The sequence below is a fragment of the Psammomys obesus genome, unplaced genomic scaffold (genome assembly GCF_907164565.1).
Source record: "Psammomys obesus unplaced genomic scaffold, mPsaObe1.curated_primary_1811, whole genome shotgun sequence".
In the NCBI taxonomy this organism is placed as follows: domain Eukaryota; kingdom Metazoa; phylum Chordata; class Mammalia; order Rodentia; family Muridae; genus Psammomys; species Psammomys obesus.
The window spans coordinates 25879519-25904507 of record NW_026596069.1 but is presented as its reverse complement, the minus strand read 5'-3'; the positions used below and the strand labels follow the sequence as shown (position 1 = coordinate 25904507).

Genomic DNA, 24989 nt, shown 5'->3' with positions numbered 1-24989 from the left:
ACACCCTTTTTTTTAAAGAAAAGGTTTCACTGTATAGCCCTGGTTGCTGTCTTGGAACTCACTATGTAGAACAGGCTGATGTCCAGCTCATAGAAAGCCTCCTGCCTCTGCCTCCCGAGTACTGGAATTAAAGGTGTGCATCATCATGACAACTAATATTTTTTTAAGGACTGTATGTTGGGGCTGGGGAGACAGGTTAGCCATTAAGACCAGCTGTCCAGCTGTTACTGTCTGAGGGTCCAGATTCAGTTCCCAGAACCAACCTGGTGGTTCACAACTATCCGTAACCCAGTGTCAGGGGGTCCAACATCCTCTTCTGACCAGTATGGCTACTAGGCACTCATGATGCATAGACATACACTTGAGAGACAAAGGCAGGGAATTCTGTGAGCTCTCAGCTAGCCTGGGCTACAGAATGAGAGGAAATCCATTTCTCATACACTTGACATTCAATCACATAAAATATAATAAATTAAAAAGACTGGGTGTGTGACAGGCTTCCAGGGAGATACACAACATACAATCTGCTTACCCCAGATAAGGAGCCTGCCATGACACCACCAAGTCGGCTTGGTGGACCAAAGAGTTTCACTGGGGTCACTTACAGGGATATTGGTGAGGGGTAACTAACAGGAGCAGAAATGACTGAAAGACAGTTTCATCATCAAAGCCCAGCCCAGCATAGGTGACAGCTCTTAAAAGCCAGGAACCAGGAACATAGTGCCTGGCAGTTTAACAGGTTAGAGAGTGTCCTTTGCAGATGGCTCAAATGGTTTGAGTCTCATGCAGGCAGTTCTGTTGGTTTTGGTGCTGGTCTGGTCAGAAAGTAACTCTCCGCAGGTTTTATTGTTTACACTTTAGAGGGAGGCCCAGTGCATCTGGTCAGCTTCAGGAACTTCCTGAAGCTATTTTGAGTACTTTACTTTCTGTTTTAAAGAGCTTTCCTACAAGGTGGAATGTTTTAATCTAAAGGAAACTGCTGCACAGCACTGGTTCTCATGAAGTCTAGGCTGGCTTCAATGTAGCCCAAGGTGATATTTGGCTTACCAAGTGTTGTAATTAAAGGTGTGTATTGCCTGCCAGGTCTCTCTTTTAATCTTAAAAGCAAATAAGCCAAATGTGCTGTAGTCTTAGCATTGGGAGGCAAAAGTAGAGGCTGCTGTAAGCTTTTAGTTAGCCTGAGCTATGGAACAAGAAATGAGACCCACCTCAGAAAACCCACCAACCAGCCCAAAGCATCATGATTTCTCCTCCCCCAAAACAAGGTAGCATCATATAGAATTTCTTCCAGGCTTCTGTCAGTTTTCCTCCATAGCTCTGAGCTGGTCCAACACCTGTCATATGGATTTCTGAATCAATTACTGACAGAGAGGATGGGTCATCATGGCTGAAGGAATGCCCTGGAGTTGGATATCCAATTATCAATTCTTGGAGAAGTCAGGTCCGTGGAGAAGGACACAGAGGTGCTGGAGAGGGACTGTGTATGGGATGGTCATACATGATCACAGGACACAACCCCATTTCCTCCTGGACCTCTTTTCTTCTCTAAAGTACTTTCCTTGTCAACTCCTCACAAAGCCTCAGGAAGGAATTTCTAGCCTAGGAAAGTCCCCACACCCCGTGTCCTTGGCTTTCTGGAGCTGTGGTCCTCTTCAAATGCTTCAAGAACAGTGGTGTCATACATGTAAACAGCTCCCCCCTACACACCCTTTTTCTTTCCTACTTTCTTTTAGAGACAGGGTCTCACGCAACAAAGCTGGCCTCCGCTTTGCACCTGTGTGCTCGTTGACTGCTGCTGTTTCGAACTTCTGCACCATGGCCTGGCAGCTCTTTTTAACAATGACGGAAAATAACTGACTAACACAGGGCGAATATGAATAGGTACTATTCATATTTTGAGCACAAATACTTATAACGTTGACTTAACCCTTATTTGCAGCCCTGTCACAGGTAGGTGTTGTCATCCCTGTGCAACGTATGAGGAAACCACAGTCAAGGGAGGCTAGTAGGCCGCTCCAGCTCGCGCAGCTCACCTGCAGCAGATTCACCCAGTTCCAGTTTTGTTAATTAACTTTTTTTTCCCTTTGGTTTTTCAAGACAGGGTCTTTCTGTGTAGCCTTGGCTGTCCTGGACTTGATTTGTAGACCAGGCTGGCCTCAAACTCACAGAGAATGCACGTGCCAACATACACATGAGGCACTTAGTGGAGAACTTTTGAAAGTTAGTTCTTCGGTTATGTATATGTGTATTTTGTCTGTGTGTGTTCTCTGTGCACTCTGTGCAGTGCCTGAAGAAGCCCTGGATCCCCTGGAACTGAAGTCACAGAGGATTGTGAACTTCAATGTGGATCCTGGATGCTGAATTTGGTTCCTCTGAAAGAGTAGCCAGTGCTCCTAACCCCTTTCCCATCTCTTCAGCCCCAGGGAGCTGGTTCTTCCTCCCATGTGATAGAAACCAAACTCAAGTTCTCAGGCCTGGCAGAGAGTGCCTTTTACTACTGAGCCATCCCTGTGTATTTTCAGCCATCGCTGTTTGTGGAGGGTAAGGTACAAAAAACCTAATGGAGGCTCAGTGGGTAAAGGTGCGTGCTGCCCAGCCTGAAGGCTGAGCTCAGTCTCTGGAACCCACATGGTGGAAGAGAACCGACTCCCACAAGTTGTCTCCTGACTGCTACATGTGTACCATGGCCTTGAATCGCTGAAATAAATGAATAAATAAGGGTAATTAAAAAAAAACCTAATGGGAATTAATTAATAAATGCAAATGAGATTGTACTCAGACTCTCCATGCCAGTGTCCTCAAGAATGTCCTCAGACAACTGTAGTAACAGACCCTGAGTGCTTTCATGACTTAGCTTCACTTCTGAGTGTTCTCAGACAATTTTCCACCCTATTGTTTAGAGACCGCTTCAGTGGCTGACAGTTGGCAGTCTCACCTTTCTCTCTCCCTCTCCTGACACTCTCTAATGATGGATCCAAATCTCTCATATTTTGTACTTCAGAAGTTTGCACTCCACAGCACTGAAGCAAGCTTTGAGAACTATGTGTACCCTTCTAATCCATGTTAAATTCCTAGTTTCAACACCTGCATGCAACAGGGGCTCAATAAAGGCAGGAAGGCAATGGATAGAATATTGTCCCAGAAGCTGTTTCAAAGCAAACATAATAAGATTTCATATTTTCTCCCTCATTCTAAGTCCCAAGTTTCAAAAGAAGTTTGGGCTAGGCACAGAGCTCAGTAGTAGAGTACAGGCCTGGCACCTGTGAGATCCCCAACACTAAAGCAACAAAAAGGAGCAAACATTGCGAGCAAGGGCCATGACTCAGCGGTAGAGAATTTTATGTGAACTGCGTGGATCCAACTCTTAGTGCCTCCGCCACGCAACACTGGGTCTGGAGCTGTTTGGGGTTCTGTGGCGATTGGTATTGACTCCCATATTCTCCTCTAGCAAAGAGAAGGAATGGCCAGAGTCTGCTGAGAATGCTGAAGTGCTTCTTTTTGTGTGTGCGTGTTTGTCTGAGCAAGGAGTCCACGGGTCAGCCTTGAGTACCATCCAGGCTGTCTTACCTACCCACCTTGTCTTTCCGGACAGGGTCTCTCATGGCCTAAGGCTCTCCAAGTCAGCTAGGTTAGTTGTCTCTGCCTCATCAGCACTAGCATTAAGTAGGAGTCACCACGTCTATGTTTAGGTAAATGTGAGTTTTAGAAATTAAGCTTAGGTCCTCGTGTTCTTCCCAGTCCCCGACGTAACTTCAGCTGTGGTGGCTGTGGCACCTTCCAGCCAGCAGAGGTGCAGCTGAGAGCACACACACAGCTTGGGTGTTCGTTTCTACAGACATGTGTCCCCACTGCTCCCTCACCTACACACACGTCTGCCAGGGCAGAGGAAGCCTATCTGGTGGGAGGTGTTCGGGTGCTAACTAAATGTGTTCTGGCTCTGGATATACTGCACTAACCAGCAATGTGCAGCTCCAGGAAGGGCAGGAAGCAGAGCGCGTCCCCACCACAGCAGCTTTTGTTCAGAAAACGGCATGACTCCAGGATCTGATCACATGTGCTGAGGAATGTACACACTCAACTTTTTTTTTAAAGTGATTACTAGACAAAACTAAACTATTCCAATAATTTTGTCTCAAAGCCAACTCATTTTAAAACTTGATCAGCAATTTCAGAACAACTTAAACATTAAGACCTTTTTGTCTCACTCTGCCTGGTGATTTCCTTCATATTAGGAGATTTTTTTTTTACCCAGTGTTGGTAGTGGCACACACCTTTAATCCCAGCACTTAGGGAACAGGCGAATGGATCTCTGTGAGTTTGAGGCCAGCCTGGTCTACAGAGAGTTCTAGGACAGCCAGGGCTACACAGAGAAACACTGTCTTGAATTACCACTACCATCTCCCCCAAAAGAAAGCAATTTCATGGCTTTTGTAGATCCCTGATTCCCCACTTGAGCTCTGTCATGGCATCAAAGTTATTTTTCATGTCCTTATTTTGCAGTGCCAGGCCTGACCCTCGTCCTATGTATGTACTTACTCTTTAATATATATAAAAAAAAAAGTTTTTTTTAAATACTGATCTAAGTTTGGCCAGGATGGCCTTGAACTTTTTTTTAATAGTTTATTTTTATTTTATGTGCATTGGTGGTTTGTCTGAGTGTTTGTCTATGTGAGAGTGTCAGATCTTGGAGTTACAGACAATTGTGACCTGCCATGTCAGTGCTGGGAATTGAACTCAGGTCCTCTGGAAAAGCAGTCAGTTCTCTTAACTGCTGGGTCATCTCTCCAGCCCTGGCCTTGGATTTCTGATTCCAAGTGTTTGGACTGTATATCACCAGGCCCATATTTGTTTGTTTACTGGGTCTCATATTGCTCAGGCTGGCCTCAAACTCACTATATAGCGGACAGTGATCTTGAATTCTGATCCTGTCTCTATTGCCTATTAAGAAAAACACAGGCATTCGCCACTATGCCTGGCCTTATGAAATTCAGAGACTCTTGCATAGTAGGTGTTGGCCTTCCTGCTCAGATGGGAAGGTATCCAGGAAACTCATAACTCTTAAGCCTGGGAATCACGAAGCTCTGATGTGGGACAGTGTCCCAAAGGAAGGATATCCTGAGACACGGGAACCTAGCAACTACAAAGCTCTCCTGGATTTGTCCTCCTAATAAATCTTTTTCAAGAGAGAAAAAAAAGGGGGGGTGCTGAGGCTCCTGAACTCCTCAGCTCAGCTGGGGTTAGGGAGCCCCTCCCTTGGAAGCTGCAAGGCCTCTCTGCTGAGGAGGCTTCCTTTCAGAGCTATGTGGAAATAAAATTAATTTGTTCTGTGAGAGCATTCAGAGATTTAGAGGTCAGAGTGGATACTCTTTAATAAAAACAAATATTTTGAATGACTTCCCTTATGGTTATGCCACTTAAATGAAATTCAGGGAAATTTTTTAATTTTTAATTGTACTATTTTTTGGTCTTTTGAGACAGGGTTTCTTTGTAGCCTTGGCTGTTCTGGACTTGCTTTGTAGACCAGGCTGGCCTTGAACTCACAGTGATCTGCCTGCTTCTTCGTCCCTGAGTGCTGGGATTAAAGGTGAGTGCCACCACGCCTTGCCAGGGAAAATTTTTTAAATCTTAACTTCAAGTTGAACACTAATAACACCCAATATTTTCAGTCTTGACCTACCTTTTAAAGCAAAGTGATTGTCAAAATTGATAAGGACTCCTTAAAGTTAAAAAATTATGTATGCTGGAAGTGGCAGTACCAACCTTGGGAAGATAAGGGAGACTGCTAAATTAGAAGCCAGCCCAGGCTACATAATAGGACCTTGCGAGGCCTACACAGCAAGACGCTGTCCCAAGGGTGGGGAGAGAAATATGTAAAATAAAAATTCCTATGTATAATTCTTTTAAAAATATTTATTACTTTTAATTGTGTGTGGTACCTGAGTGTGAGTACAGGCACCCACAGAGGCCAGAGGCACTGCTGAGCACGTGTGACAGTCAGTTTGGAGTGCTGGAACTAACTTGGGTGTTCTGAAAGAGCAGTCTATGAACTCTTAACCATGGAGGCATCTTTCCAGCACATGCGTTGTTCTCTCTAAGATTCAGATGAAAGGGGCTGGAGAGAAGGCTCAGTGGTTAAGAGCATGACTGCTCTGATCTTCAGGACCCAGGTTCAGTTCCCATCAGCCACAGCAGGGTGACTCAGTTCCCTGTAATCCCACCTCCAGAGAAGCTGATGCCCTTTGGCTTCCTTAGGCACCAGGCATAGCTGTGGTGCGTGTAAACTAAGAGGCATATAAATAAACACATAAAAACAAATAAATCTTTTTAAAAACTTGAAGTGGAAAAGTTCTAACACTACAAATTGTGCAATGGGTGTTTGCCAAAACTTACATAAAAATAAAAATTCAGGTTAAGTGCAGAGTCTCTTCAATTTGCTTCTTCCGTTATCTCTATTTTTGTAATCTAGGCTGGCCTTGAACTCATTATGTAGGGAAGATTATGATGGAACTTCTGATCCTCTTGCCTGTACCCTACCAATGCTAGGAAGATAGTGTATCATCAGGTTAGAGGGCATGGCTTGCCTCCACCCACTTTTACCCACCTCACTGGACTGTGGAACTGCTCTAGGGGAAAGCTGTTAAAGTATTTTGGCTGAAGCTAGTTTCTTGGCTAGGACCCCAAAGGAAGTTAGGATGTGAATTCTGACTTGGGGGACCTGGAAAGGCCCCCATGAAGTCCTAATAGGCACTGTCAATGACAGGCTGCACTAGCTGTTCCAGCTCAGGATCTTGGGGGTAAAGAGCAGCTTGTCATCCTCCATGGACATGAGCTTTTCAGTGATCTTCCATGATGCTGTTCTGTTCTTCAGACAAGATATCCAATTGAGTCAGTAGAAGGAACTGCCCTCTCCTGTTCCAACTGCCTCAGCTGCTGAAAAAGACTGGAAGACCTTCTCCAAGCACTGGGCAACCTGCTGCTCAGAATAGAGGTGGCAACAGATCCCTAAAACCCTCCTTCAGAGCCTCCGACCTTTGCCTGGATGCCATCTCTCAGGTTTCAAGACACTGTCACACTAGCCAGAGGGTCTGCTTCCCTGTAGGTGAGCCCTGAGATCAATCCCAGGCAACCAGGTCCTTGAATCAGCTCCCACAGGTGTTTTCTAACATTCCCACATGTACCATGACACATGTGCTCACCCTCACAAATAAAATATAAAAACAAACAAAAAAAATTTGAATGCATTCACCATGTTAATAAGTAAACTTGAAAAAGACATAGTTTCTACTCACTTAGAGTTAAAAAAAGAAAAGAAAATCCAACGCATTGTTTAACAATTTTGTATTGTGCTGCACACACTACCTTCATATACAAGTGTACCAGTGAAGACCTTCTTCCCAGGCAGGACGCAGTGATCTGCTAATATGCCAGAATGAAAACACGTCTCCCTACCAGTTATAAACAGCTGATTCTAGAGGCTCGCTTCTGAAGCTTGCAGTGACTCCTCTGACTTCAACACAAGTGCTTCCAGCACCTTGCAACTTAGTGACAGAATCTTCTCTTCAGAATTCCAGGGAATATTTGATTTTTATGTCTTCAGGTTAGACAATACTGATGACCCAAAGCTTGTAAGTTGGCAACACTCCATGACCGCTGAGGAGGCACCCTGGCTCACACACACTACACTCCTGTAGCTACCAGCACCATGAACACAATTCTCAATGCGAAAGGGACTGGCTTATCCTGGATCCGCTCACTGTCTGACAGGGATAGCCTTAAAAGCACTGTCTGCTGCTTTCCTTGTACAAATCAAATTCCCTGTTTTACAGGCCTTTCTTCCTGGTAATGTCTTCTGTGGCCTTGACAGTCTTGAGTGGCTGAAGCTGTCAATTCCTTGAAGACACTGTGTGAGTAATAAGCAGTGAAGGCATTTAGTCTGAAAGTCTTTATCCAGGCAAGACACTGTTCAAAGAGACTGGCACTGTATTTTGTCTCTACTTTTTTGCTTCTCCAAAGTGCTATGGCTTTGCTTTTGCACAGACTTGAATTTGGGTCTTTCATTTTTTGATGGCTTGAGTATTAAAACATAATTTGTAAAGTAGCAAATGTTACCGATTGTCAGAAGGCAACTATAGAGGACTTTTAAGTCTCAGCAGAGGCTCCTCACGGGGTCTGGGTCCAGATCTGCCATTCCTTTGACAATGTGGAGCAGGAAGCTGAGCTTTGAAGAGATGCTGCCTACAGCACCTGACCTTGGAGTCAGAGCTCCCTACAGAGATCATGAGTCTCCTGAACGTGCCCTGCACAGCACATTCAAACAGCAAGATAATCCTGACCCCAAGACATACAGCTAGCTCACTGCTAAGTTAAAGCTGTTTCTCGAGCACAGAGGGAAGCAAAGTGGCAGTCTCTGAGGCTTAGCTGTGACAACTCTGAGGGAATCTTTTATGAAACCAACTCACATATGTGAGTATTAAAGCTGCAAGACTGGTCCACAAAGCAGAACACCACAAACCTCCAAGCCCTGAGGCTGCTGAGGTGAAGAGAACACAAAACCATCTGGCCAGGCCAGACTCTTCAGAGGAAAAAGAAACCTGGACAAGGCACGTGATATAGCAGTCCTAAGAGTTTGCTCTTTATTTATTTTTGGTTTTGTTTTTCTGAGACAGACTCTCTTTCTATAACCCAGGGTAGCCTCGGACTCACGTAGTCCTCCTGCTTCAGCCTTAGAAATACTGGGATCACAGCAGTGAGCCACCATGCCTAGCCCAACAAAGGATTTAAATAAGGATCCAGTGGATCCAGCAATGGTTCCAGATCCAGAAGCAGTTCAAAAAGTGACAACCTTTGAAGGCAAAGAAAGGCAAGACACTGAAGGAAGAGTCAAGTATGTTCAGGGAGGAACCTTCATTCTGTGTTCTGCTTCTGTCTCTTTTCACAACCTGAGTGCCTTTGGGTCAGACCTGCAATTCTAAGGTGCATTGTAGACACTCTTCGGACCTGTGTGTTTCCAGCCGTGTCTTCTTCTGTAAGAATATGGCAGGCTCTCCCTAAACCACATCACTCCATTATCCACACCAGGAGCCCACTCTGCAGACACCTACTTACCTTTAGCACCATTCTCTTTAGCACTAGTTTCCTATTCAGTTTTTGCTCTGTCTCCAGGATGTAGAGTGTGGGTAAACAAGGCAGAGGTCCTCCCGTCAGACAGTACCAGAAAGCTCAAGTTGAGGGGAGGTGGGGAGAATATAAACACAAAGTTCCTTTTGTAAACTTAGTCAAGTGCACACAGTACATATATGCTCCTTGGTATAAACAATTTACATGAATTAATTTACATCAGCAACATAACCAAACAACAGCAGACCAAATTCTAATGTGACCATTAAGGAGCAGACAGTGCCCTGGTGGGCTAATGAGTGAGAGTCAACTAAGAAAGGGCTTCGACAGTGAATCATTGAAAACTCCTAGTGGGCATGCCCCTCCCCAGTGACATGTAGAATAACCATCATAGCAGGAGTGAGCAAACAGCATGCTCATGATTGCAGGTGACTGGACTGCTTCGAGTAGCGCTGCAGTTCACAGCAGACACGTCACACCTCCCTCAAGTTACCGAGTCTTTCTTCTTCCGGAATGGTGACTTCAGCCTCTTCCACACACTGCTTTTGGGTTTAGACTTTTTTTCCATGGCCAATACTAACTCCTTTTCTTTCTTACGTATCTCCCGTACAAGCGCGTGGAAAACGTCATCAATGTAGTAACGATATGCGGCAGAGGTCTCAAAAAAGGGACAACTGAATTCTCGAGCCAGAGACAATCCCTCTTCTTTGGAGACCTTCAAAGGCACAAACATGAGAAAATGTAGAGTGCACAGCAGGCGGCAGTTACGACTGTCCAAAACAGTAAGGGGACTGGCTTCCTGAGCAGGGCGGCTCCTGCAGGCTGCGGGTCGCAGCAGAGCATGCAGGCCCGTGTGACTGAGGCACAGACCTTCACACTACGCAACTCTATTGCTGGTGTATTTTCAAGATTTTTCTTCCAGCGTAGCCTACATCTCAGGCTAGCCAAGCATACCTCAGAGCTTATAAGACACCTGCCTCCCTCCATAGCAATGGAGTTGCAGGTATGCACCACGGGCTTGGCTTTATGCAGGGGTAGGGATACAGCCTAGGGGTTCCTGGGTAGTTGTTTTTGTTTTGTTTTGTTTTGTTTTGTTTTGTTTTGTTTTGTTTTAAACAAGACTTTGGTGTGTACATTCTTTTTTTTTTTTTTTTAAGATTTATTTATTGTCTCTACAGTGTTCTGCCATACACACCAAAAGGACATCAGATCTTACTATAGATGGTTGTAAGCCACCATGTGGTTGCTGGGAATTGAACTCAGGACCTTTGGAAGAGCAACCAGTGTTCTTAATCTCTGAGCCATCTCTCCAGGCCTGTTTTTGTTTTTATTTTTTTTTTAATTGTTTTTTCAGGACAGGGTTTCCCTGTGCCGCCCTGGCTGTCCAGAAGCTTGTTTTGTAGACCAGGCTGGCCTTATATACCACCACACTCAGCTTCCTGCGCAGACAGACACTCTACCAACTGAACTACCCCACAGGCTGCCTTTTTTCTTTTCTGAGACAAGGTCTGTCACTGGCCAAGTAGGCTGGTCAACAAACCCCAGGGATCTCGTGCTCCCATTTCCCCAGCGTTGGAATTATAAGCACACACCACCAAGCCTGGCTTTAAAACACAACTGAGTTCAGACCTAAGAACTCACAGGCACATTACTGACTGCTCTGAGACCCCAGCCCTTCCAAGATCACTTTTTGGAACAGATATCAAGTAAATATGAATATTGATGATGATAGTTTTCCTCTTACTACGGCTTTTAAGAAAGGAAAGCATAAGGGAAGAAAGACGTCAGCTCCAACTATAACACAGACCTATTAGAAGCCAACAGGAGGCACAGTAAGTGGCTTCTTGTTTTCTACTCTGCCGTGGCCAGGCGGTGAGTTTCTTCTATATAAACTCTTAAAAGACTAACCACCATCAAGAAGCACATCACAAAATATGAGCCAGTTCTTCCTGCAGCAATATGAACACTGCTTTCTCAAGTTTACCTTAGTTTTTTTAAGAATATTTTTAATTATTATTTTATGTGTATGGATGATTCGCCTTCATGTTTGTCTGTGTATCATGTGTGTGCCTGGTGTCCATGGAGGACAGAGATATCAGATCCCATGGAACTGGTGGTACAGACAATTCTGAGCCATACCATGGGAATGGAGCAAGAGTTCTCTGTAAGAGCAGCTACTGCTCTTAACTGTTTAGTTAGCTCTCCGCCCTGAGGTCTTAATTAATGTTCTTATTTTGATGTGTATACAGTTTATTCTGTGAAGCCCTCATGCACATGTGTGAAGGTCAGTGGACAAGTCTGTGAAATTAGTTCTCTTTTTACCTTCATGTGGATTTTAGGGATCGAATTTAGGCCAATGGGTTTATAAGACAAATTAAGTGCTTTAATATCTAAGAGTTCTCAATAGCTCTAGCTTTATTCTTAGTATTATTATTGTTTTGTTTTATTTTTTAAGACAGCGTTTCTCTGTGTAAAACCCCTGGCTGTCCTGGAACTCAGAGATCTACCTGCCTCTGTCTCCCCAGCTCTGGGACTAAGGGCATGCATCACCATGCCCGGCTCACTTTTATTAATTTTTAAAATGTTATTTGGTATTACTGGGGATTGAACCCAGGACCCTGTGTATGCTAGGCAGGAGCTGTACCACTAAACCATATCCAACATCATTTCTGAAGATTTACTTAATGAATATTCTATTGCCATCTGCTAGCTGGCTGAGCCAGGGTCTGCATAGCGCAGGCTAGCCTCAGATATATGATAATCCTCCTGCCTAGCCTCTTCAGTGCTGAGGTTATAGGTGCATGCCACAGAGAGCTTATCACCTGTCTAAAATCCTGTGCACTAATTTTCAAAATCTAGACTTTACCTATAATAAAAGGAAATTAATAGATAGAGGGACATTTCCAAGCCTAAGGAGAGGATAATTTCCATTCTCTATGTCAAGGCCAAGCAACCTGCAAACTAAGAAACAAAATGACGACCCCCAATACTACAGACGTTTTCTTCCCACCTGCCTCAGCTGCTTCAAGTCAGACTTGTTTCCCACAAGAACCACAGGTGTGTCATCAGTGCGTCGAACTCGATAAATCAGTTGTTTAAACTCCCGAACTTCATGGAAACTTCGACGATCCGTGATAGAGTAACAGATGATAAATCCTTCTCCTGCCCTCATATACTGATCCCGCATGGCTGTAAACTCTGCCTAGAGGGAAGCAAAGGTACATAATGCATTGCTGCAACTTAGACCTCCACACTGACTACTTCAGAGTAAAGAAACAGCACTTCAATTACCTGCTATCCTGAGGCACAGCATGAAAAATTAAGAGAGACAAACTAGTGATACTGTCCGCACAAGTCTGCCCCCCTTTCCTAGAGGACACATTCTCCTCACACAGTTCTGGGTTAGTACCTGTCCAGCTGTGTCCAGAATGTCCAGATTGGCAGGCTCATCATCAATGCGGATCCGGATCTTATAAGCATCTTCTACAGGAGGGAAGAAAGGTCTATTATAACAACACACAGCTGCGCGGTGGTGGCACATGCCTTTACTCCCAGCGCAGGGGGCTCAGGAAGTACAGGGAGGAAGATCAAGGCCAGCCCACAGAGAGAGTTCCAGGATGACCAGGGCTACATGGAGAAGCCCTGACTTGAAAACAAGTACAACCTCCCCCCCAAAAAAAAACAACCCACACATGCAGTACTCTTAAAACTTGTCATAGAAAAGAGTTGGTCCCAACCAATTTCTATTTTATCTATTTATTTTTGCTTGTTTGTTTGTCTGTTTTGGTAGAGACAGACCTTGATTCCAGAGGTTCAAATATTAGGCAACTCTTCTGCTACTGAGCTATATTCCCAGGCCCTATCCAATTTCGTTCTGTGCTTGTTTTCATGTGTATGGTGTGCACACACGGAAGTGCTCAAGTGTGTGTGGACACACAGGTATGGAGCCCAGTGGTATTGGGTCTCCCTAGGTAGCTTGCTTACTGGAGCCTCTGCCTTTGACTTTGGCGGTGGAATTACATGTAAGCCAGATACGTGGGTTCTGGAGATCTGAAATGAACCCGCTTCTGGTTTGTACAGCAAATGCTTTCACTTCCCAGACCAACAGTTCTTTTTAAAATTTTATTATATATTGATGTGTGTGTGTGTGTGTGTGTGTGTGTGTGTGTGTGTGTGTATGAGAACTATGTAGAGTCTGCTCTTTCCTTACACCTTTATACACCTTCTTGGGATGGAAATCAGGTCACTAGTTTAGCAGGGTAAGTGCATTTATCCATTGAGCCATCTCATTGGGCCCCATATTGTTTTTATGTGCCTAATTTTCTCAGGATTCTACTAACTTCATCAAAATATATAGGCTAGAGTTTCTCTTTGTTCATGGGTGATCATGTATCTTATTCGCAGCTATAAATCTAACCTAAAAGTGAACCAAGGTCATTTGAGAAGCAGAGGCAGGAAGATCTCTGTGAATTCAAGCCCAACTTTGCCTATATAATGAGTTCTGCATCAGCTAGGGCTACAGAGGGAGATGCTGTCTTAAAAACAAGAAAGAAAGAAGGAAAGAAAGAAGAAAAGAAAGAATGAGAAAAAAAAGAAAGAATTGTCTTTGTCACTGTGTTATTGCTGTGAAGAGACACCATGACCAAGGCAACTCTCCTGAAAGAAAGCATTTAATTGGGACTTGCTTACAGTCTCCACCATCACAGTCGGGAGCATGGCAGCTCGCATGGCATTAGAGCAGTAGCTGAGAGCTACAACCTGATGCTAATTCCTACTCTTTCTAATACTTTCAAGCTGGAGAGATGGTTCAGTGGTTAAGAGCAATGGTTGCTCTTCCAGAGGACCTAGGTTCAATTCCCAGCAACCTACAACTGTCTGTCACTACAGCTAAGGGGCTTCTGACACGCTCACATAGACATACACACAAACAAAACACCAATGTACAAAAAACAAAAAAGTAAAAGAAAAAGGATCTCATACTTTCAAACAGTTCTATTCCCTGGTGACTAAGCATTCAAATAAATGAGTCTTTGGGGTCATTCTTATTCAAACCACAAGGATTCTGAAAGAATTTCTTTTAAAATATCAAGGCAGGGGCCAGAGGAGATGGCCAGAGGAGACTGCTCTGAGTTAGATCCCTAGAACCCACATAACCATATGATAGGACAGAACCCGCAAAGTTTCCTTTGATTTTTTTTTAGTTTTCTGAGTCAGGGTTTCTCTGTGTAGCCCTGGCTGTCCTGGGCTCCCTTTGTAAAGCAGGCTGGCCTTGACCTCATCTCAATCCACCTGCCTCTGTCTCCTGAGTGCGGGGATTAAGGGTACGCACACTAACACCCAGCTTTCCTTTGATTTTCACCTGTGCCACTGCACACACGTCGACACACAGAGCCGGGCATAAGGACTGCTACACACCCTTAGTTCCAACTGTCATTTATTAAAGTACATGTAAGACGTTAGGCTAAGTAAATTTTATACACTAAGTAACTGAATAGTCACAATAATCCAATAAAGAATTATTTCCATTTTACAGGGAAAAAAAGGTCAGCAAGGTATTGATTTTAACAAAATTTAAAGGGCTAAGATATGGCATGCTTGCACTGCATGCCTAAGACCTTGAGTGTAATCCACAGTATTGTTCTGCAGCTAAGAGTAACATGCAGAAAAGAACTTGGTTTGGCAATGAAGGGGTTAGGACATTTTTAGGAACTAGGAAACTTGTAGGGGTAGGGATGCTTCACTGTACGTAGCATACTAACTGTTCTTGCAGCATCCCAGATTCAGTTCCCAGCACCAGCGTGGCAGCTCACAACCATCTGTAACTCCAGTTTCAGGGATGTGATGCCCTCTTCTGACCTCAGTGGTATCAAAAACAAACATAGTACACTTTTAGCCAAAACACTCATATGCATAAAATAAAAATAAGTCTTTAAAAAAAAAAAAAAAAAAAGAAAAGTATGCAGGTATGGGGACTCAAACCTTTCACCCCACACTCTGGGCTGAGGTGAAAAGGAGGACTGAGGCACATGCTGAGTCCTGGGATGAACCCTGCCTCCATCACTGAATGCCATGTGAAGAACATTCAACATTTTAGGATTAGCCTTTTATCTGTTTGTTTGTTTATTGTTGTTATTATTATTATGGTTTTTCAAGACAGAGTTTTGCTGTGTAGCCTTGGCTGTCCTGGACTTTGTAGACCAGGCTGGCCTCAAACTCACAGAGATCTGCCTGCCTCTGTCTTCTGATACTTTTTCTTCTCAACATACTGAAGACAGAACCTGAGGCCTCTGTCAGACGAGTGCCCTGCCACTGAGCAACGCAGACAGCTCCTTCTTACTTTATGTTGATTTGTGCAGGGTGTCACACTGTGGCCCTATCTGGCCTTTAATTTGTGGCAACCCTCTTGCTTTTGCCTCCTAAGTGCCAGGCTTACGGGTTGAGCCACTATGCCAGGCTCTATTTACTCATGAGAGGTCACATTCAGTCAATCAGGCTAGTCTTGAGCTCAGGCTGTAGAACAGAGATGATTCCTAAACTTGCAACCCTCCTACCTCAGCAGCCCAAGAAACATTCCAGGCAGGTAGCCTCAGGCCCAGATACATTTTATTTTTGAGACAGGGCCTAAAAGAAGCAACTCTAGCACTTGAATTCACAAACAGCCTTCCTTAGCAGATATGTGCCACACAATTTAGAAGTTAGATAGAACTGTATATACCTATAATCCTAGGACGTGAGAAGTGGGGGAGCAGAATCAAGACTTCAAAGTCATCCTCAGGTACAAGGCCAGCCTGAGCTACAAGAGACCCTGACTCAGCTCCCACCCTAAAAACACCGAACCACAAAACAGAAAGAAACGAAGTCTCTGTTGTCCAGCTGGCCTTGAACTTTGGTTCCAATAGATCCTACTGCCTCAGACCTGCAAGTTCTGGGACTACAGGGGCATGCTATCACACCTGACTTTTTTTATGTAGATCACTGTACTAATCTTGTAAAATACAGAAAAGTAAAAGAGTAAAAAAGACCCACTCAATATTTTCATTATTTAAAAGCCACTGCTATGCATGGTAGCAAATGACTTTAATTCCAGCACACAGGAGGCAGAGGCAGGAGGATCTCTGAGTTCAAGGCCAGCCTAATCTACAAAGTTGAGTGCCAGGACAGTCAGAACTACACAAAGAAACCCTGTTTCAAAACCAAAACCAAAACCAAATAAAAAAGCCAGCCACATACATCCCAAGATATTTCCTTTTAGTATTTTAAAATTCATTACATTGTTTAATTGGTTGTGTGTTGTAGATGTTTTGGTTTATGATATGTAACCATGTTTTTATTAAAATTTCACGTTGGGGATTTTAGTGTGTCCACATCTGTTAAGGTTCTTGTGTGGAGTGTGGTCTTTGCCAGGTGGAATTAGTTGAGTTCTGAGGACTCTGAGGGGTATAAACATGACAGCCAGAGACAGAAGGCACAATTGCTGAGAAGGAGGACGGCTTGCTGCTGGTTTGTCCTGCTGCTACATTTGCTGTTTGCTGATTTGCTGGTTACCTGGACTTCTGGATTTCGGGATGACTGATACTGGTATTGCCCCCAAAAGAATCCTATGACCCTACCTAGTGGGAAGTAGCAGAGAGAACTCCGCCCCTGTCCCCATTAACCTTCTTTCCCTCCTGCCTCGTGTTGGGAGGTTGAAAGGGAGATAGAAGTGTTTAATAACACTAAATAAAGTAGGTTTGTTAAAAAAAAAAAAACTCAAGGCCAACAGTTGTGTGTACATATGGGCACACACATGCCACACAGTGCATGTGGAGTTCAGAGTTGAACCTCTTTCTACCATGTAAGACTCAAGAATAGGACTCAAGTTATTAGCTTGACAGCAGCCTGCTGAGCAAACCAGCCAGTCCATGACAAAGCATGGCTAAGGATATGAGAGAAGAACTTAAAGGAACTTGTTTTCTCTTTCTACCATGTGAGTTACTGCTACCAAACTCAAGGCACACTTGGTGATAGGTGTCTTTACCATCTAAGCCATATCGCTGGTCTCTAACATTAAAAAAAAAAAAAAAAAAAATCAATCTCTGCTTCTGACTCTTTTTCAGAGATAAAGAAGCTTATTTAATCAATGTTTCTTGAATAGAGGCCACAATCTGTTAGGATAAGTTTAAAAATCAACTTAGTGGTTAAGACCAACATTAAATTTTAATTTCATTCACACACACATATGTGGTTATACGTAAGTATACACATATACTTACTTTTGTAGCTGTATTTTTGTTTTGTCCTTATATAGTGTGAGCCACCCATGGTGCTCAAGACACATGAGCATGTGTTACTTGTCAGAGAGCAGTACAAGTAGGTAAAAAGAGTACTGATTTGGAGCTCATGCAGATGAGCTGGGTCTGGCTCACAGCTTTCTCTAACTCCAGTTCCAGGGGATCCAGTGCCTTTCCTTTGCAAGCACCAGGCACACTGTGATGCAGACAGACATACAGGCAAGCACCCATACCCATAAGATGAAAATAAATCTTCAAAAAAAGGCAGTTTATGTCTCAGAGGTTAAGAGCACTGGCTGTTCTTCCAGAGCTCCTGAGTTCAATTCCAGCAACCACATGGTGACTCACAACCATCTACAATGAAATCTGGTGCCCTGTTCTGGTGTGCAGGTGTCCGAGCAGGCAGAACACTGTATACATAAGTAAATCTTAAAAAAAAAAAAAAAAAAAAAAAAGGCAGTTTCTGGGGCAGTGGATTCAGACGTGCAGTGAGTATTTGCAGACTATGCATAAGGCCTTAAAGTCAATCCACAACAACGCAGACAAACGAATGAAACTTTCTTAGGGAAGAAAAAGTATGAGTTTTACATTGAAAATGAAAATAAGAAAGCTGGGGATGTAGCTTGATAGTGGAATGCTTGTTTTCCATGCCAATGTCCTGGGTTCAACCCCAAGCACTGTGGTCAAACAGAATTTAATGTCACTTATAAAAAAAGAAAAAGAAAAAAAAAAAGGCTTGCTTCTGGAGTTCTGTTGGTTTTTATTTTATTAATTTAAAGGTTACTTATATCACTGCGTACATGCATGACTGTGTGTGTGCGCACATGTGCCCATATGTGCCACAGTGTGTGCAGAGAGATCAAGAAGACAACTTTGTGGAGTCAGGTTTCTCCTTCCAGCTTTGCAAGGGTTTTGCAGAAATTCAGGTCACCAGGCTTTTGGAATAAGGACCTTTACCAGGGATGCTAAAGTTATATAAGCAGGTTTTCAATGAAAGAGACCTGGGAAAAGTTGGATTTCCTTCTTCTTTAAGAGTTATCAGATGTTCCTCAGCCTCGGAGCTTTAAATCTTCCACTAGAGTAAGTCCCAGGGTCATATGGCCTTCTTCAGTGGCCAATCCATAGATCCATCCCAGTTTCTTACTATAGTTTTCACAGCTCACATCTCAAACCATATGGTGGAGAGTAAACATCACTACACTGAATGTTAGCTACTATGTTAAAATAAAAGACTATCGTGGTGCCTGTAAATAAAGTACAGATGAGATCTGAGCAGTTGGTCAGGATTATATCACAGAGCAAAACAGGTACCATGGATATAACCAAAGAAAATTTTGCCTATTTTGTTAGTTCTAAAGCCGGTCTGGGAGAGAATAAAGGAGGTACAGGAACATATCTACCCTTCTACCAAGGACAGAAGTTAGGACATGGGCCACTAGACCCTGCCGACTGAGCTCAAGGCCTGGGATCCCAGCCCAACTGTGGTGAACATGTGACATTTTCCAGCCAATCTCTAGGTGTGGCTAGCTTTCACCATAAACAAGAGCAGAATAACTAGGTGGGTGTGGTAAACTGTGGGCCAGTCTTCCCACACCCAAGAGCCAGCAGTGCAGAAGGGCAGGGATGACAAACACTCATCCTGCAGGCAGAGGGTAAATACTGACCTGCCTGGCCACCTGCACAGTTTCCCTCTAGGGAAGCATCACCGAAGGTGAGACAACTATGAATTTGGGCTCTGCACTGTGAGCCATGAGTGAGGGTCCTGGAGCTATTGCCTAGAATTAAGTAAATGACCCTAATCCCTGAATTGATCTTAGTTAGAGTTAGTGTACACAGTATGAATCGCTGACACAATGTTCTAACATTGATATAGCCGAGCTAGGCTGCAGCTGGGTGGTACAGCATGTACTTTAGCCTGTGTGAGGTGCTAGGCTTGATCCCTAACACAAAGAAATAACTCCCATATAGTTCACCAAAAAAGAAGAAGTGTTCTCATTTTGCCCAAACCCACAGATACATATGCTAAATAAAATGACCATAGCCGCAGTCCGGCAGACTTTGGGTGCTTTGGCAGAGGATCTTCCTATGCATTCTGGGCCAATCTTTACGTAACTCAGACTGGTGATGAATTTAAATTCCTCCTGCCTTTGCTTCCCAAATGCTGGGATTACAGATACGTGCCATCACTCCCTGCTACCGACAGAGCTTTGTCCCCTCCTCAGCCCTACTTTTCTTTTATATAAGCAATTAGAATCAAAACTGCTTCCTTATGACTTAGGAATGAGTAATGTTTTCTATAGAAGACAGCAGTTAATAATAACAACAGTACAACCCACAAGTCACAGACCTGGGTGGGCATGGTGGCTCATGCCTCTAATCCCAGACTAAGGCGAAAGGAGTGCTATATCTTCAAGGCTAGCTTGGGCTTTAACCTTTTATCAAAGAAAAACAAAAACACTAAAACAAATAACACAAAACAAGGCTGGGGATACAGCTCAGCAGTAGAGCCCTTCGGTTTTAAGTGTCAGGTTCAATGAATGCCCAGTGTCAAAAAAAGACTGATTTACTCTACTGGCATTCTACCAACATTTGACAGCCAAAGATTACAAAGACGTAGGAGAAGACATTTCTATATACAATGAGCTGTGGGATAAGGAAATAGATGAAAGCTCCTAGTGGAAGGCTGGTTCTCAGAGGTCAGTAGGCTGGCTCTACTTGTTTTTCTGCTTCCTTTTGTGGAAGTTCAAACCAGCTGACTCATACTTCAGGGTTAGTCTCATGTCAGACCCTTAGAAGTGATAGCAAGAAAAGATTTCATTGAGTAGCCCTTAAGCTTTTCCTTTAATCTAGCAATACAGTACATATCCATAAAAAAAAGACAGTTTGTCTATTAATGCTCAACGTAACCCAAAGACTAAATATATGAAGTCTAAAGTAAAATAATATTCAACTGTTTGTTCTCATTTCTAAGTATGAACTACATACACACAAAAGGCTTAGGATATAAATACTGTTTTTTAAACTTCAAATCTATTAAGATACTTTTACAGGATGTATCTGGAAATATAAACTTACCAATGGTGGGGTCATGATCTTCTGGGAATCGATGGCTGATGAACTGCATTGTCATGGCTTCAAAACAAGAAATGGAACTCATGATGGTGACCACTTAAGTATTTTAACTATCAACTTTGCACAAGAGCCAGTGACCCATCTGGTCTGGGTATTGCTTCTCAAACTTTTCTGGTAAATGGAAAAGGTTACCTACCACTCTTTCCAACACCACCGGCACCCAGCATCACTAGTTTGTATTCCCGTGAAAGTGCCGCAGGACTGCTACAGCTGCTACCAACTGGGCGAGCTCCAGAATCCATTGTCCTCTTGAGCAGTCCTGGCCCCTGGGAAAGGCCTCCTAGAGAAGGCACAAAACATTCAGTCAAGGATGGAGACAGGTCTAGGAGCCCCAGCCTCCCCAAACACCGTGGCCTACCCTGCTCATTGCGGAACACTAAGAAACCTACGTCCTCTTCTACCCCGTTAGTCCTAATACATATCACAGAGTTCCACACTTGCTTTTGCAGAAAAATAAAGAACTTGGACTTCTCTTCAGATTGAGGCAGCACGCCAGTAGGAAGGAGCTGGCTGTGCTGCAGGCTGCCTGGCACGGCCAGGTCCTCCCCGTGGCCGGCCTCCGCCACCCCACCCGCGGCCCCGTCCACCTGTGTCAGTACCTCTGAACCGAGTCCCGAGCCCCGGCTACAGCCGGCGTGCCCTCCCGAGCTGCGCCCCGCAGCCCAGCGCCCCGCCCGGGTCCAGGAAGATGGCGCCGGTGGGCGGGCACGACCCTGAGGCCCCGCCCCCACAGCTGACAGAGACTCCGCTCCGCCCCAGGCCTAGCTCGGACTCGCAAAGCCCTCTGCTCACGTACTGTATTTCGAGGCTAGCGCGTACAGGAATGGGTATCCATTAACCGAAGCAGAAACTTTTTTGTTGTTTTTGTCGTGACAGGGCTTCTCTGTGTAGCTCTGGCTGTCCTGGACTCGCTTTTTAGAGCGGGCTGGCCTCGAACTCCTGAGACGTGGCGCCGCTATTGCCTGGCGCGAAGCAGACTTTTAAAGTGAGTAATTTATGACTATTTGCTGCCAGTGGGGTTTTAAAAAAAAATTTGTCACTAGGTGTATTGCCCAACAAATCCACAATCCCTTAATTTTACCAAACCACAGGATTTCATTACGATAGATATGTTGCTTGTATGTGTGTGTTTTAAGATTTACCTATTTATTATTTATTGTGTTCTGCCTGCACACCAGAAGAGGGCACCAGATCTCACTAGCGTGTGGTTATGAGCCACCATGTGGTTGCTGGGAATTGAACTCAGGACTTTTATAAAAACCGACATTGCTCTTAACCTCTGAGCCATCTCTCCAGCCTGATAGGTTTGGTTTTGCTACACAATGGCGCTTCATTTTCCAAAACAGCTGTCATTCTACAGCTCTTGAAACCAAGACCAGATGTTCACAGCACCCAGTTACTCTAGTTGGAGTTCTGCAGTTAAAAAATACTAAGATAGGCCAGGCGCGGTGGCGCACACCTGTAATTCCAGGGTCCGAGGAGGCAGAGGCAGGCAGATCTCTGAGAGTTAGAGGCCAGCATGGTCTACAAAGCGAGTCCAGGACAGCCAAGGTTACACAGAAAAATCCTGCCTAGAAAACAAACACAGGCTCCCTCCAAATATTAAGACAGATACAAGCCAAATATGATGATGGTACATGTCCAGCACCTGGGAAGGGTTGGTAACCTGCAGTTAAAGGATCAGCCTTGGCTACATACCGTTTTTTTTGTTGTTGTTTTGTTTTGTTTTTAAGATTTATTATGTATACAATGTTCTGCCTGCATATATGCCTGCAAGCCAGAAGATGGTACCAGATCTCATTCTAGATGGTTATATGAGACCATGTGGTCACTGGGAATTGAACTTAGTACATCTGGAAGAGCAGCCAGTGCTCTTAACCTCTGAGCCATCTCTCCAGGCCTGAGACCCTGTTTTAAAAGCGGCATTGGCTGCTCTTCAAGAGGTTCTGAGTTCAATTCCCAGCACACAACCACCTATGATGCAATCTGATTCCCTCTTCTGGTGTGCATGAAACCAGAGCACTCATACACATAAATAAATCTAAAAAAAAAATTTCAAGAAGAGCTTTAGGGAGATTATCAGAAATTAAAGCACTTGTTGCTTCTGTATAGACTGGAATTGTTTTCTAGCACCTATTCTGTGGCTCACTACTATCCATAACTCCAGTTTCAGAGCATCCAACCACCCACTTCTGACCTCTTGAAGGCATGGGGTGGTGCACATTTGTTCATGCAGGCAAACATACACACAAAATAAATACATTTTTTGAAAAGCAGTTTTTGGCCAGCCAGGGCTACACAAAGAAAAATCAAGTAAACAGAAGTACATGTGAATTAGGGTTAGGGCTGTCTCAAAACTCAAAGCAGGCCTCTTGTGAGTTCTAAACTAGTAAAGGCTACCCAATGAGACCCAGTCAAAAATAACTGGGCACTATCTTTACCCTGCACACAACAATGCAGCTTTCCTGCATTATTCTTGCAATCTCCACTTCCCTTTTCTGTTGGAACGAGGATGTAGGCTCCTGACCTTTCTGTCTCAGCATACCAGTGCTGAGGGAAGATCAGGAGGGAGAACAGATAATTAAAGCTGAACTCAAAACCCATAGTAATCCTGACTCAGTCTTCCAAGTTCACTTATATCGTTTTGAGGGTCTCATGTAGCCCAGGCTGTCCACAAATTGAAAATCCCTTGTCCTCTAGCTCCTGTGTTCTTGTATAACTGTTATGCTCTGCTGCAACTTGTGAAGAACTTGGTGGATGTCAAAACACTTATCCTACAAGCTACTCCATAAAACAAGGCAGGTTTAAAGCTAGCCTCAGCAGGTGGCAGTGTGAGCTTAGTTCCAGTAGTTTCATGTTTGAATGCCTGGTCCCCAGTTACAGAACAGTTTGGGAAGGATTAATAGCTATAGGCTTCTGCACCAGCATCATGTCTGTTTCCAGTTGTGAGGATCAAGGACTAACACTCTAAACCTGTAAGCAAACCCCCAATTAAATGCTTTATGGGGAAAAAAAAAGTTGCCTTGGTCAAGGTGTCTCTTCATAGCAATAGAATAGTAACTGAGAAATGCTATATCAAAGTACTTCTTTTTTTAGGAGTCCATCTTTTTTACATATATGAGTAGCCTATCTTCACACACACCAGAAGGAATCCAGTTCCATTACAGATAGTTGTGAACTACCATGTGGTTGCTGGGAATTGAATTAAAGACCTCTGGAAGAGCAGCCAGTCCTATTGCTATCTTTCCAGCCACCCCCTCTCCTTTTGAGATAGGGTTTCTTCCTAGCCCTGGCTATCCTGGAACATGTACCCCAGGCAGGCCCTGCACTCGGCATCCATGCTCTTCAAATTTAAGAAAGAGTTAGGTGGGACTGTGGTTAAAACCTGCACTTCCAGAGGTCCTGAGTTGCAACCATCTATGTAATGTGATCTGATGACCAATTCTGGCAGGCATGCATGCAGACAAAGCACTCATACATAAACTAAATCTTTAATCCCAGCACTTGGGAGGCAGCTCTCTGTGGGCTTGAAGCCAGCCTGGTTTATAGTGAGTCCAGGACAGCTAGGACACAGAAATAACCTGTCTCAACAAACAAACAGCTAGGTAACCAGCACATGGTAGCATTTGCCTAGACTACTACCACTCTGGAGGAGGAGGCAGATCTCTCAAGGTTAGTCTACACATCAGAGTTCCAGTGCAACCAGTACAAAAATCCATAGCGGGAAGGGGCTAGGATGTTTCTCCATAGAAAGTTCTGGGTTTGATTGGAAGGAAGGAAATAACAAATTCCTGAAAGATGTCCTGACAGCTACACACATCATGCCCTGAAAGTGGTACTTCCATTAATTTTTTAATATCTATTTATGCTTTTGTACTTGTGAGTTTATATTTACCACATGCATGCAGCTGCCCTTGGAAGCCAGAAGAGCATACAGTGAGACACTGCCTCAATAATAAATAAATAATTAAAGAGAAAAAATAGAAAACATGTAACTTAATAATCAGAGTGTGGCAGCACACACATATTAATACTAGCAATCAGGAGGCAGAGGTGGGCAGATCTCTTGAGTTCCAGGCCAGCCTGGACTACAAAGTGAGTTGTAGGCTATGTAAAATAAAAAAAAAAAAAAAAAAAAAACACACTTGAAAAACAAAACAAAACCTTCAATCTTTCATTCAATCTTTCATTCTGACGTTAAGGATATACCTCGAAGAGTTATAAATTCAAGGAGTGTATGCAAATGTTGAAGCCTGTTAAGTTTTTGTTGTGCAGGGATAGAACTGCATTATGTTATGAATGAATAAGTTTATTGAAGAGCTGAAGAGATGGTATAAGGTTAAAGTTAAGAGCACTGGCTGCTTTTTCAGAGGATCCAGGTTCAATTCCTAGCAACCGCATGGCAACTTAAAACTAATGTGTAACTCCAGCTCAAAAGGATCACACAGACATACATGCAGGCAAAACACC

At 43.9% G+C, this 24989-nt stretch overlaps 1 protein-coding gene across 1 annotated transcript; it reads right to left on the bottom strand.

The window, feature by feature from the left end:
• Positions 1-7321: 7321 nt before the first annotated feature.
• Rit1 (Ras like without CAAX 1) lies at positions 7322-21281 on the bottom strand. The gene is made up of 6 exons (XM_055625546.1): positions 21119-21281; positions 20656-20799; positions 20463-20519; positions 12527-12600; positions 12128-12319; positions 7322-9832 (listed from the first exon to the last, which is right to left on the bottom strand). The coding sequence occupies exons 2-6, from the start codon at positions 20759-20761 to the stop codon at positions 9602-9604; spliced, it is 660 nt and encodes a 219-aa protein (XP_055481521.1). The 5' UTR covers positions 20762-20799; positions 21119-21281; the 3' UTR covers positions 7322-9601.
• Positions 21282-24989: the final 3708 nt, after the last annotated feature.